General features: G+C 51.6%; 1 protein-coding gene and 1 long non-coding RNA gene across 2 annotated transcripts in view; one reads left to right on the top strand and one right to left on the bottom strand.

The window, feature by feature from the left end:
• Positions 1 to 14,348, bottom strand: part of CACNA1B (calcium voltage-gated channel subunit alpha1 B) — a 265,893-nt gene that overhangs the window by 123,047 nt on the left and 128,498 nt on the right. The window contains exons 8-9 of the mRNA XM_069031456.1: positions 7,835 to 7,950; positions 1,771 to 1,827 (exon numbers count right to left, since the gene is read on the bottom strand). Coding sequence (XP_068887557.1) covers positions 1,771 to 1,827; positions 7,835 to 7,950 — 173 coding nt within the window. The remainder of the gene's footprint in view (positions 1 to 1,770; positions 1,828 to 7,834; positions 7,951 to 14,348) is intronic.
• On the top strand, positions 4,099 to 7,141 carry LOC138119518 (uncharacterized). The gene is made up of 3 exons (XR_011155532.1): positions 4,099 to 4,386; positions 6,409 to 6,504; positions 6,994 to 7,141. It is a non-coding gene; the product is annotated as an uncharacterized lncRNA (long non-coding RNA).

Raw genomic sequence — 14,348 nt, 5'->3', positions numbered from 1 at the left:
ACTTTCTATCAGCAGTAAGACACCCCACGGTGTGGTGATACAGACTGGTCCGTGGGCACACACAGCAAAGCCACTCACGCTGCAGAGACTGCCCCGGGGAGGCTCCTCCACAACATCCCCTCGCCCTACGCGGATTTCCCTGCCTGGACAGAGACGTGGATGCGCTTCCTGCTCCTAAGGGTTGTGCTTGTGTCACTTCAAGGGAACACCCAGAGCGTCACCTGGAGAGGATGCCCTGAACCTGTGATCTGGATCCCTTATTTTGCCAATAACCCTTTGTGCTCCTTGCTGCCCCACCCAGCTCTAGGCTGAATCCTCCGTCCCAGCAGTACCAGCTCTGGGGTCCCTCCGGCTGTGTCTGTCCCAGTACACTCCAGCATGTCCAGGGCCATCCCCAGCACTGGGATTAAAATTTTCCATCACTCCCTGGTATGAATTGAGCAGCTTTTTATCTTCTCCCCCAGAAAACTCCTTGGTGTGTTTGGCAGTGAGGTTGGGCCATCTCTCCAGGCACCCTGGATGCCATGTCCCTCTGTTTTGGGAACTCAGAGAATTTACCAGCATAGACCTGGGCTGCTCCACAGCAGCTGCTCCAAGGCTGGGAACATTCTCAGGCTCCTTCAGCTCTAGGATAGGAGGAGCCTAAGTCTCTCTGGGTCTTTACTCCGTGCCTTGCACCCACCTCGAGTTTCTCACACCTCTCAGACTGCTCTTCCAGACACAAATTCCACCTGAAGCCTGACAGCCACGTGCTGGACAGGCTTCCCCAGCTCACACACACCCCCGACACACACACGAGGACTGGCCAAGCACACCTCAGCCCTGACCTGCTGCAGCCCCAGCTCTTCCAGCCCCAAATCCTCCCCAGCGCAGGTCACCGGGCTGGCCAAGGCGGACCAGCAGCCAGGCACCTGATGCTCCGAAGAGCTGCACGGCTCGGAGCCAGGTGCAAAACCACCTGGGGACTGTCACCGGTGACCTGGGCACGCGGGGCTGTGGGGGGAAGCTGCCCCTGTGTGCCACCTAAGCCCCTGGTGATTTGCAATCCACTCACTGTTGTAGCTGCTGCCGCTGCCAGTCTCTGCCGGCGCCGTGCCTTGAGGAATCGGCCCTTCCGAGGCGGCCCTCCCTGACAGTGAATGGGAGGAGAAAAAAAAACAGGAGGGGGAGGGAGGGGAGGGGAAAGGAGGAGACATGGGAGGACGAAAGATGGTCAGAAAAGGGAGAGGGAAGAGTCTTTAACTGAGCTTTGAGTGGCTGGCGCATCCTAAGAGCTGTCGGGGCTGGAGGCACAGGGGGAGCATCCCCGTGGCCTCGCTGCTCGGCTCCTCAGGCCGTCCTGCCGCGCTGGGCTCGCACGTCGGAAGGAAGGATCACCACACCCTGTTATGTCTTACTGCTTACGGCTAACAGGGGGCTCAGTCCCTGGGTCAAATCCGTTCGGAGCCCTGCCTTCTCTCGGTCAGCGCATTCTCTCTTCTCCATCCTCCTGGCAGCCTCTACCCCCTGCACACACAGCCAGCCACCCTCGGCAGGGCGTGGGGACCGACCCCGAGGGCACATCCCCGTCCCAGGGCGGTGTGGGGTGTCCCATAACTGCTCCTCAGCCACCTGCAGCCTGGAGGAGCCCCGGGAGAAGGGGCTCTGCGGCCGGATTTGTGCCGGGTGCATGCGGGAGGATCCTTCCTGCTCGGGAGGAAGGCGTGGCAGTGACAGCAGGTGAACCTCTCCCGTGGCACAGGAGGAAAAGTGCCCAGCAAAGCCACCTACCGTCCAGAGGGGACTTCTCCTCCGCGTTCTTGTCCTCCTCGGCCAGCATGACCTCCTCTGGAAAAGGAAAACCGGCCAGGGTCAGCCTCAGGTTCCTCACGGCCCTGCTCCCACACCAGCGGTGGGGCAGCAGGCGCCTGTCCCAGCGCCACCCACCTCACCCCAGTGTCACCCCCTTACAGCGTCTGCAGGGGCATTCCCGGCTCAGGGATGTGCTTCTCGTGTTTCTCACCCCGTGTCCCCCGTGCACAGAGGGAGGATTCCAAACAAACCCCTTCCTCCTCACAGCCAGAGGGAGGATTCCAAACAAACCCCTTCCTCCTCACAGCCAGAGGGAGGATTCCAAACAAACCCCTTCCTCCTCACAGCCAGAGGGAGGATTCCAAACAAACCCCTTCCTCCTCACAGCCACCCCCTCCCGGTTCTTTGCCCGACTCTCCTCCCCAAGGCTCTTCTGGACATCAAGGACCTTCCTCCAGACTGGGCAGGACCACAAGTCCCCACAAGCCCCAGGAAGGTCCCTCATGCCCATCCACGCTGGAGACAGTTTGGGAATGATGCTCCACACCCATCGCTGCTCTTTTGTCTCCGAAAAAGCAGGAGTGAGCCATGGGGAGCAGAGGGGTGGCACAGGGTGACAGCAGCAGGGCCAGCAGGAGACTTGGTGTCACCACTGAGCCATTGCATCCCATCTTTGTCCAAATAAAATCCACAGCACGTTTTCCACGAGGGAGCTCAGTGATTGCAACACCATCCTGGTGTCCCATTCCCCTGCAACTCTCCAAAATACAACTGTGCACTTTCCTAAATTAAAAAAAAAAAAAAAAATCAGGAAACACTAAAAACCAACCCCCCCAAACTGAATAATTTTTATCTGTGTGAAAGACAACCCAATTTCCTGAGCTTTCCCAGGGCAGTGCCACCCCCCTGGCCAGTTTGCAGTGCTGTGCCAATACTTGAGACCTCACTCAGAACCACAGATTTTCAGTTTGCTGCTGGAAAATGACGTGGGGAATCTGCTAAAGGACAACCCAAAGCAAACAAAACATTGAGCTGGCAGCTGCTAAACTCTGCACTTCCTCCTGTTCTTAAAAATGGCAAATCCACATGCCTGTAATTCCATCGAATTTGGGTTCTTACTAAAACATCTGACACCGTGTTCCCACCAAATTTTGCTTTAAAGTCCATTTAAGCCAACCTAGATGGAAGAGCAACTTCAGAAAAATAAATACAAACAAACCAGAGGCCAAACATCAAAGTGTGAGGCTGAGAGCTGTCTAGAAGGATACCAGAGGGATCAGCCTTATATAAACCCTTATAAGCCACACAAGCCTTATATAATCTCTTTATTAATCATCTGGGGGAGAGAGGCAATGATACTTTAATAAGACAGCAAATTGAGAAGGCTAAAAAGTAATACCAAGCACTGAGGAAGGCTGGAAACCCAAGCAGAGGGGAAGGAAATAGGAAAGTGCACAGTAATGCACCAGAGATGTGAAAGAAAGCAAAGTTGACAGGGTTAAGAAGGTCAGATGAGCTCAAAGCTGCACTTTAAAAGGTGTAAAATCCTTCCAAAAACCCACAAGTTGTGCCTGCAATTCCCACCTACAGTTCAGGTGGTTTTCAAGGCTTCCTAGGCCAGGTCAGAAGAGTGAAATGGGTGGTTTTGGACAGTTCAAGAGACTTCTCTGACCAACCAGCACCTCAGACCAAAAGGTTCTTCTGAAGTTTTGCCTGTACTGATGTTTGGGGGCTAAAATATGGGAGGAATTAAACGGCAATTCCCAGTGTGACTGCCCTAAAACACAAGGAAGGGATGGGTTAGACATGGGAACCCTCCCCACAGGCTGCTGGTATCAAAATATTCTCACCTACAAATTACACAACTCTGCAAACCTTTGCCCCAAATGGAGAGCCCTGAGTTGGTGCCCAAACAAATCTCCATCCATAAACACAGCTGGGCTCAGTTTTACTGTTCCTTTAAAATAATCCAACCCCATTTCACCTCTGAAATTCCCTCAAGCCTCACTCTCCTCCCGCAGTGTTCCCGGGTTCTCTCCCTTGATAATTATTCCTGTCTGCCTCGTGTCCTCTGGGAATCCAAAGGACCACAACTACCCCAGGAGGTTTTTAAGGCTAAAAAGAGAGCTCAGCAGGTTGCTCAGCACTGCTGGGAGGGGTTTTTAACCAGCCAGCATCCTGAAGAGAGGCTCAGGAGCTGCTTTGCCTTAATCATCCTGGAAAAAGATCATTGGGCACCTGAAACCCCCCCCCCCAAAAAGGTGCCTCTGCATTAGGAGAAATGTTCAGCAGAGAGATGGGATCAGATCAGCGATTTTGAGCCTCCAAACAAAGGCTCAGGGGCTTCACCAGGGTATCAGAGCCAGGGTGTCTTGGCAGCAAGGTGAATTTTTGGTCGTTAGGTGCTGGGTGTGACTGGGCTGGAAATGAAGGCAAAGCAGCAGAGAAATGTGGTGCCCTTTCTCCTTCTCTCTGGTGTGGGGAGGGAGGACACTGGGGGCTCAAAAGAGCAGCAGATCACTGGAAATAACTCACACTCACCAGGCAGCAGAGGTGTGGAAAAACAAAGAATAAAGGAATTTAATTTCTGGCTTGGTAAGTAGAAAAAATTCTTTAAAATGCAGCCTTTAGAAGTGGCTGTCACACTCTCCCAGGGAACTCTGCTTTGTCTTTGTGGCAATTATCCTCCCCTGGCACCTCACATGGGGTTCAGTGCTGGAGGTGTCTTTTCCCATCTCTATCATGGGGCTCTGCTCTTCTAAAGAAAGCTGAAACCTGGAGTTCACAGAGCTCTGTCATGTCAAGGGATGGCCTTGAAGTGACAGAGGGCTGGGAGAGAGAGGTGAAACCATTCCCAAAGCCTGGCACTCCAGTTTTGTGTGAAAAAGGTGGGTTTGGAGAGAATTAAAATGCAAAAGACGTGAAACTTTATTAGCCCTGAACGGGAAGACTTTGAGTCTCTGAGCAAAGTGTTTTCCAAACGCTGCATGTCCTTGTAAGATAAGAGAAACATCTTCAAAAGAATATTTGTGGGCTTAGAAGCTCTTTACTCTGTGTGGAGAACTCGTAGTTCCCTGTTCTCCAGAAATGCAACATTCCAGCCTTGGATTCCTGCACTTCTGAGGAGTTTAGTGGAGAAAGTGGCAAAAAAAAATCACTTGCATGGATTGCACTGCTTGGATTCCCCACTTTGTAATTCCTCTGGAAAGCACAATTGCCTTCAAACTGAAGGAGGGGAGATTCTGATGGGATATTGGGCAGGAGTTGTTCCCTGGGAGGGTGGGCAGGCCCTGGCACAGGGTGCCCAGAGCAGCTGTGGCTGCCCCTGGATCCCTGGCAGTGCCCAAGGCCAGGCTGGACAAGGCTTCCAACCCAAACCAGTCAGGGATTCTGTGATAATTAAAATTACAGACACGAATGAGAAACATTAAAGATGCTTAAGAGTGGTCAATGAACAATAACCACGACGTTAAATTAAAATTATTGTTGGCTGAGGGGAGGGAAGGCACAGATGAAGGAGGGATTTTAGTCCCTCACACTTCCCTTGGTCCTAAAAGAGCCCTTGAGGTAAAAACCTGAGCACTACAAAGGACAAGGGCTCCTCCTGTCCAGCTCCAGCAATTGCTCAGAATATTTTAAAAAATTGCAGAACAAAAACAATCTCAGGATTAAGACATCATTTTATGAAGCACTGGAATGCAGCTCTCCACTCTCCCCTGCCTTGCATCAAAAATAAATGAGGGGAAAAAACAAATGAACAAACCAAATGCTCAGGGAGGATATTAGAAACGTTGGAAAGCTGGGGAGGCTTCCAGGGGAAGAGAGGGGATTGGGCTGATTGGTTCTGGGTGCTCCAGAGCAGGAAAAAATAAGAGGAAACAAGGTGGAGGGAGATTAGAGAAAGAAAAGTAATTAAAAGAACTCCTGGGTTCTTCCTCTCACTGCAGAAAGGCGACGGATTTAAAGGGAGGGCAGGACACGGCTTGGTGGGGTTGGTTGATTTTTTAAGACCAAACTGAGCATTAACATGTGGCACTCTTTGCTCCAAGAGTCAGCGAGGTCAAGGCTGGCAGAAGGATTTAAAACCAATCAGATATTCCCAGGAATAATGACCAAATCCTCCAGAGTTCCATTAGAGCAGAATCCCAGGAGCTTTTTCTCTTTCCTTTATGCAAACAGCTCCTGCCTGGGGCTGCTGCAGGGGGTTTCTGCCCAGCTCTGTCTGGGACTGTCCTCCCTGGCTGTATCCCCTGCTCTGAATCCTGGACAAGGAATTACAGATCATTTCAGAGCTTAAATTCCCAAAACAGAGCTGGGAAGTCCCTGTCGAAGGCACAGTCCCAATTTTCAGTGCCTCAATCCTAAAGCCTGGATCCTCTGCTTTGCCTTCACGCCGCATTTTTATTCAAAGATTTTATTAACGCTGCTAAGCTGATTTTAATTACTGTTATTATTCAGCTGTACTAGGAAGCTCTTTTGTATTCCTATTATATTCTCAACAATGCCTTTACAGAGTATTTTTACCATTCCCTGATTCAGCTCTTTTCTGTGCACGTCCCTGTTCCACAAAACCTTCTGGATCGTGTGTTATCAGGCTAAAAAATGTGTCTTTTGCAGCAGTTTCACTCGAGGTTGGTGTGGCATTTATTCAGCCCTGGCTACAAGGAAGTGGAAGAGGCAGGAATTCCCACAGGGATGCGAATTGGAGCAGAGGTTGGCTGTACATTTTATAACTTCTGCATCCTAAATTTCTCACAAGTTCAGCTGGTGATGGGCAGAGCAGGCCCCAAAGTGGCACAAACCCTGCAGGGGAATTCTCACCTCTGTTTTATTGACAGAGATCAGGATTTAGGGACCAAAAATCACCAAGAGCCTTAAAAGCAAGACAGGGCCAGAAAAGGAGAACCCCAGAGAACCCTGCTGCAGCCGCTGGGCAAACCAGGAATTAATCTGAGTTTGGGGTTGCACAGAAGCTGTAAACTAATGAGAAGACAAATTCCAAATGGGAAGGAAAGGGAATTATTTATTTTCTGATGCCTCCAGAACCACAGAATGAAGGGTGGCTGCCTGAGCTGCCGTAGAACCCTCACAGTGGATAAAAGTCTGACGACACAAGTGGCCCTCAGTCGTCACCCTGTGCAGCGCTACAAGAGATAATGGGTTTGAACCACACCATAAACTACTGATATTTTTGTTTTACAGTTCGGTTGTAAAGAGCAAGGATGAAGCTGATCTCTCTAAAAAGGCACCCAGGAATCTGTTTGAGAAACCACCACTTCTTTTCCTCCCCATCATTGTTCTGAAAGGCCTTTTCCCTTGGCTCAGACGTTGAAAAGCAAGCAAGGAGGAAATTACCCCGCTGCATGAAAGCATTGACTGTGGTTATATCAATAGATAAATATCAGCTGCTCCTTCAGGCAGGAAGGTTATCAGTAATCCTTGCAGCCTGATAAAAACGCTGTATTCTGTTCAATGAGTGTGGCTGGGTTCTGGTTAAAGCTGCTCACACCTCGCAATGAGGAGCAACGTTCAGTTCTGGTGGTTGTACAGCAGGGTTAGCAGGGGCTGGGGAGAGCTTCACGAAAGGGATCTTTGCAGCTCGTAAAAAATGCCCCTCGGGTGGGTTTTACCACCACAGGAAGAAAGGCTGAGACACCAGCTGGGGGCAGGGAGAGAATAAAGCAGAAATGACTCGTGGAAGGGAGCAGCTCGCCCTCGGTGGAGGCTTTGGGCGCTCTTTTATATTGCCCTGTATTAGGGCAATTGCTTTGATCTCAGCAACAAAGTTGGCTCAGCTCCTTTAGCTTCACTTCAACCTAACCGAGATCTTTTTGTAACTTTGGTTACAAAGTTGGTTACAAAAACTTTGGTAACTTTTGAGTAACTTCAGTGCAAATGCTCGGAAAGAATTCCAACAAAACCAACGAGCGCTGGCTGGGTCCTCCCCAGGCTCGGCTGCACCAAGAACTAATTCTGGAGCCCATCACCAGCCCTCACTTGCCCCAAAACACATCCAACCAAGGCCAGGAGATCCCTGCCTTACCTGCTTTGAAGATCCACTCCAGGTACCCGTTGAGCTCCCGCTCGATCTGCTGCTGCCTGCGGAGCTTCAGGAACGCCCGGCGGTTCTCCACCCTCTCTCGTTCTTTGGCAAATTCACTGTGGGGAGAGAAGAGAGGGAAAACCCATCACAGGCAGCCAGGGCAGGCACACAGCCCTCCCTCAGCATTCCAGAGGGGGGGTTCGGGGAGCCTGTGGAGTCCAGGATGGGAGTAGGGGGTGGAAACCACAGCAAGGGACTTATTGTTGTCCAGCAAATTATTCCTTTGGAGCTCAGATGCTTCTCTGCCTCTCTCATCCCAAAATTCCATGTGCACACACCACAGCCAGTCATGAAATACAAATTAGCATCCTCAACTCTAAAAGCCATCCTCCAGCTTTCTCCACAGCACGATCTCCTCTAGAAGCACAAGAGATCAGCACTTTTCTGAGGAGATTTGCTCTTCCCTGTCAGCCTTTCTTCAAGTTTTCCCAGGCTTTAGGTGATTGTGACAAGCAGAAGTCAAGTGAGAAGAGTGAGAGTGAGGATGGATACTCTGGGGCAGACTTAAAATAGCCCAGATATTCTGGCTTGAGGGTAAAAACGATCCTGCTGTTTGCTAAAATCCCATGAAAAGCAAGAATCTGGATATCATCACTAGAACGGGGCAGGCAGAAAGGAAATGTCGTCCAACCATCATAGAAATCCTGCCCAAGTGCATCTCTCTGGTCTAGCTGGAATGATGCTGAGGAGAAAGTGCAGCCACCAGCCTAAGACAACCCACACTGGGGCTGGGAATTGTCCCACACCTCTGGGAATTTTCTGATTCCCCACGTGAAGGAGTTCATCTGCCATTTATGGAGCTCTGAGCCAGCCTCTGCAATCCCTGGTTTAGGCACACACAGGGCTGTCTCCCACAATAGCTTTGTGTGGATAAATGTGGGATCATGAGGCTTCAGTCCCCCAGCCCATCCTAACTCCGTTGTGTCCTTCACACCCCCAGTTTACTCTTAATTAATCAGCGAACTAATGATTTTTACTAAAATCCCACCTAATCAACCCACACGTGGCTCATCAAAAGCCAGCAAGGAGCAGGAGCTGGGAGAAGAATGGGGGGAAAAGGAGCTCCAGGTGCCAGGGGCAGCTTTGCACTCACGATCTGCAGCTGGTCCTTCAAAGGTGCCACTTCTGCTTCGTTTGGCAGGAATGTGACCCACGGAGAAGGGATTGGGGGAGGGACCCAACACTGATGGGGACAGGAGCTGGAATCTTCATTCTGGCAGCACATCCCAGGCTCCTGACTCCTCTCTCCTGTCCCCACCTGCCAGGACAGCCCCTGACCTCTTCCTTGGAACAGAGGGAGTCAAAACACGGCTCTGAGCCGACAGCTCCTCCGTGGCACTCAGCACGTCCCCGGGGCGACCCGGGATCCTGCAGTGTCAGCTGGGTCACCCCTCTTCCCTTTTGATGCTCTCATTCCTGCCTCAGCCCCTGCTGGTTGGGGCCAGGAACCTTCCCTCAGTCTGGATTTCTGCCTGGAGCAGGAGGAATGGGATCAGACAGCACGAGGTGACAACGTGAATTTCAATTTCCAGGCATGGCGTCAGCACAGATTTCCCAAAGGAGGAGACAACACCGGTGGGAAGTTTCCTGGAGGATGCCCGTGGGCAGGAAGGACAGCAGATGAGCCATGGCACTGCTCCCTCACTCCTCAGGAGCAGGAAAGGGAGAGCTCTCCTTGCAGAGCTTTTCATCTTCTGCCAGGTCCTGTCTGGCCTGAGGACAGTAAAAGTTACCCAGGACTTGTCCCTTTTATCACAACTTTATATTTCAGAGTCACAAAATGGAAAGAACCCACAAGGATCAGAGTCCAAAACCTCAAGTGGAAGATTTGTACTTTAAAAGTGCAAGAAAATGAGGGAGAAACTGGTGGAAGTTGCAAACCTTCAGAAATTTCTGCACAGCCACACACGGATCTCCCAAGGCAGGGACACTGTGAGGTTAAAGCCACCTGCACCCTCCTGCTCCCTGGAACTGGCGGCTTTGGCCACCACAGAACCCCAGGATGGTTTGGGTTGGGAGGGACCTCAGAGCCCATCCAGTGCCACCCCCACCATGGGCAGGGACACCTCCCACTGTCCCAGGCTGCTCCAAGCCCCAATGTCCAGCCTGGCCTTGGGCACTGCCAGGGATCCAGGGGCAGCCCCAGCTGCTCTGGGCACCCTGTGCCAGGGCCTGCCCACCCTCCCAGGGAACAATTCCTTCCCAATATCCCATCCATCTCTGCCCTCTGGCACTGGGAAGCCATTCCCTGTGTCCTGTCCCTCCAGGCCCTTGGACAGAGTCTCTCTCCATCTTTCTAGCTCCCTTCAGGCCCTGCAAGGCCACACTGAGGTCACCCCAAAGCTTCTCCTCTCCAGGCTGAACAATCCCAGCTCTCCCAGCCTTTCCTCCCAGCAGAGCTGCTCCATCCCTCTGATCCCCCAGAGCCTCCTCTGGCCTCTCCAGCAGCTCCAGCTCCTTCCTGTGCTGGGCCCCGGGGCTGGGGCAGCTCTGCAGGTGGGGTCTCACCTGAGCACAGGGGCAGAGGGGCACAATCCCCCTCCCCTGCTGCCCACGCTGGGGCTCAGCCCAGGGCAGGGGGTTCAGAGCTGGAGCAGGTCCAGCTCTCCCCCACAGCCCCCCCAGGTCCTTCTCCCAGGGCTGCTCCAGCTGCTCATCCCAGCCTGGATTGATCCCAGGGGCTGCCCTGACCCAGGAGCAGCTCCAGCACTCGGCCTGGTTAAACCTCACAAGGTTGCCATGGGCCACTGCTCGAGCTTGTCCAGGTCTTTGTCCAGGCATTGCTGGAGAAGTTGGGATTGTAACTTCCAGGAAAAGGCAATTCCTTGGGTCTCTGCCCCTTAAATTCCTTCTGAATGCTCCAGAGCTGCTGCACATTCAGGTTCAAGACTGGAGGGTCTTGATGTAGGATCTTGCTGGTGAAAGGAGCTCCATTTGTCCTTTCTCATTTCAGGGGATGCGAGAGTGGTTTGATGAAGCTGTGACTTGTTAAAAAGAGCATCTTCTATATGAAATGTAATAATAAAGGATGTGTGTCTCTTCCACTCCATCCATCACCATTCAGGAGCTGAAATATTCCCCATTTGCTGCAACTGGAAAACTCCCAGAATTTCCCTTTGAGAGCTCTTCAACAAATTTCAGAACACATTCAAAGAAAGGGGGGAAAAACGATCTCAGAATGCCATATTTCATCTAAAAATATTTCAGCTGAAGTTTCCCTGCCAGCTCCAAATGAAAACACAGAAAGCCCCATGGGAAGGGCTGGGAGCAGTAAATAAGTTTCCTCTTTTATTCAGCATAATTCCCATTTATGCCATTGACTTGCAAAAAATCTCCCAAACCACCAGAAAGGAAAAAACCTGAGCAGAAATTTGCTGCTTCCTGTCCAGTTTTACCTCCAGGACTTTTTTTCAGAGCTGAAAAAAAGAGATGGTTTGTTTTTTGGGGTTTTTTCCCCCCATGCTTTGGCCAGTTGAAATGTGGAATGATGGTTTTTTGTGAGCATGGGGAGACAGATTTCCCAGAGAAGCTGTGGCTGCCCCTGGATCCCTGGAAGTGTCCCAGGCCAGGTTGGACGGGCTTGGAGCAGCCTGGGACAGTGGGAGGTGTCCCTGCCCACGTTGTAGCCGATTCCACAGAGACAGCAGGGACAAACAGGATCCAAAGGCAGTGCATCCATCATGGAAACCACATCCAGTCAGGCTCAAGGTGTCCCATTTTTCTTCTCGAGAGCAGCCGGTGCTTAATGTCACCCGGAGGATGGATGGTTGTTGCTTATCACCTTGGTGGGTGGAAGAGTGAAATAAATCTCGGTGTGAAATACGCGCTGAAAGAGCCACTTCAGAGCAATTCCAGAGCCCCCCAAGCCACACCAGAGACCGAGGCAGCTCCTGAATAACCACCGGGGTCAGTAAACGTAATAAACTCATGAAATTCTAACTAAAATTCTTACAAGCACTTTATCCACGCTGGCCTTAAATTAAAAATACTGCCACAGCGATCAAAAAAAGTCACCAATCTTCATCCCCCGAGCGTGTGATTAGCTTTCTGTGTGACAGCAGAGAGCTGGGATGGAGCATCCTGATGCTCCTCCTGGTTGGGGTTTCGTGGCACACGCCCAGGGCAGCGTCAGTGCAAGACTGATCACATCCTGAAAGCTCTGCGATTCAGGTTTGCTGCTCAGGAACGAGCCAGAAACCCTTCCCACTGGCGGAGGAGAGGCAGAGAGAGATGAGACAGCACCGCTGTCATCGCTGCCGCTAATAGTGCTGGTGATTAGCGACTCCTAATTACAGCACAGGTAATTAGCTCCTCATTGAGAAGGATCCCACGTTCAGATCGCAGGAAATCTCAGACTTTACACCGGAGAGCAGCCCCCATCCCCGGAGCTGAAGTGTTGTTCAGAAAGCAGCAGGTCTTGGGAGGACTTCCAGCCACTCCTGGAAAGCAGCTGTGGAGAACTTTGGGAATGTTAAGTCTTAAAATTAACATCTTAAAAAAAAAAAAAATCCAGTGAGTTTTTGGATTGGCTTCGTCTCCAGCTCGAGTACATCCAAGGAATGAGTAAGGCTGAGCCTGGCTGGCAGGTGACATCTCGGGGGGACAGCCAGTCCTGCCTGGAGAAACGCAGCCCTCGGGAGTGGAGAGGAGCCAGAGCAGGAGCATCCAAGTGCGGGAGCGCTGGCAAAGGGAGCGGCCAGGACTGCAGGTGGTGGAGCGAGCTCCTCACGAGCCCAACCCATCGCATCTCCAGGTGGAGAACCCGAACTGGCCGGGACAGGAGGCGGCGTGTGGCAGCTTTGCTGCTGGAAGGTGGAGCCGTGCCCGGGGAGAGATTCGAGAGCTGTCGGCAGCCTGGGAGCATCCCAGGGAGGGACAGGCTGGAGGCAGGAGGTGGCAAACAGCGGCTCCCGGGCTGTGTGACAGAGCCACGGCAGCAGCTGCGGACAGAATCCCGGGTTGTGCTCCTCGGGGGCTGCCTGGATGAGGGGGTGAAGCGTTTAAAGTTCCTCTCGTGTTTCGCTCAGCAAGGAAGGTCCCTCAAAACCCGCCTGGTGCCAATTTCCCGCTGAGGTTTGAGCCAGAGCAACGCGCAGGAGGAATTTCCCCGACGATAGGAAAGATGGGTGCTGATGCCTTTGAAATGGGTTTTAATGCCTCCCCCAACCTCAGGTTTGTTGCAGAACCCAGACAGTTTGAACTCCTGAACTTCGGGGTCACAGGAGAAACGGGTCTGAATTTCTGCACTTTGGGGGCACACGAAGCTGCTGCAGTTGTGGGATGAGCTTCTGGTTCTGTTCAAGTTTCTACTCCCAGGACAAAGCAGAGGCTCCAGGAAATTCAAATCTAGGTCTCCTGTGTATCATTTTTATATTCCAGGCTTTGATTTCCACTGAAGGGCAAATAAAGCTGGGAGGATGCTGCTGAGTTAGAAACACACCGTTAAAAACTTGGCTCAGGGAAGAGAAATCTGATTATATCCAGGAGTGAACAGAAAAGCAGTGCCCTTTCCAGCTGCCTGGACATGACCCACAGCTGGGAAGGTGCAAACCCAAGAGGACAAATCTTAGCTGGCGTAGCTGGCACTTTGCACCCACAAGGGCTGCAAACAGAACGACAGGAGAGCAGCAAAAACACGCCCCATAACATCAACTCTGTACCACAGCAAGGATCAGGAGAAGTTCAGGATGTGCTGACTTTGATTATTCTCATCCACAGACAAAACGCTCAGAAATCTGCAGGCAAAACTAAAAATAATTTGATGCCTCTGCTTTACTGCTCTGGAAACATGAATAGAGATGAACGTGGTGTGATGCAAAATCACTGGTTTCAAATAGTTCCAAAATCAGGACCAGGTCACCACTGAACACAGGCAGAGCATCCTGATTGGAAAGGCCATGTGGAACAAGAAGAAAAAACATGGAAATGCTCCTCATTCGGGCAAGGAAAAAGCCTGAGGGAGGTGAAAGGAAGCCCATGCACGGGGCACAGGGAGAGCACACTGAGAACTGCTGGAATGGGAAACCAAACAACGGCTTCACCTGAAAAGCCAGAATGAATATTTTAGAATTCCTTTATGCTGGTGGCGGTTGGCACCTCTAAGATAAGTTTTCCTGCAGTTTGCTGAGGAGTCAGAGTTGATTAAAGAAGGAAAGCCCAGAGGCCTGAGCTGACAAAGCTCTGTGGCTCCTCACCCACCCCAGGCTGTCCCATCAGCTGCTTGGAATCCCAAAGATTTTTGTTTCTCTTTCACCTGGAGCTGCAGCCAGCCAGGATCCCACTGGGAAAGGCCCCAAGAGCTGCTTAAGCCATCCCAATATCCAGTGCTGAGGAATAAGCACCGGCTCCATCAATCCTGCACAGGGAGAGCTGCTCCTGCTCCCTCCTAAAGAGGGGAAAACTCAGCTGTCCTCCAGCAGCTGATAAGGGATGAAAGTATCTCAGAGAGATTGAT

The sequence above is a fragment of the Aphelocoma coerulescens genome, chromosome 17 (genome assembly GCF_041296385.1).
Source record: "Aphelocoma coerulescens isolate FSJ_1873_10779 chromosome 17, UR_Acoe_1.0, whole genome shotgun sequence".
Lineage (NCBI taxonomy): Eukaryota > Metazoa > Chordata > Aves > Passeriformes > Corvidae > Aphelocoma > Aphelocoma coerulescens.
This window is presented reverse-complemented; position numbering and strand designations above follow the sequence as displayed.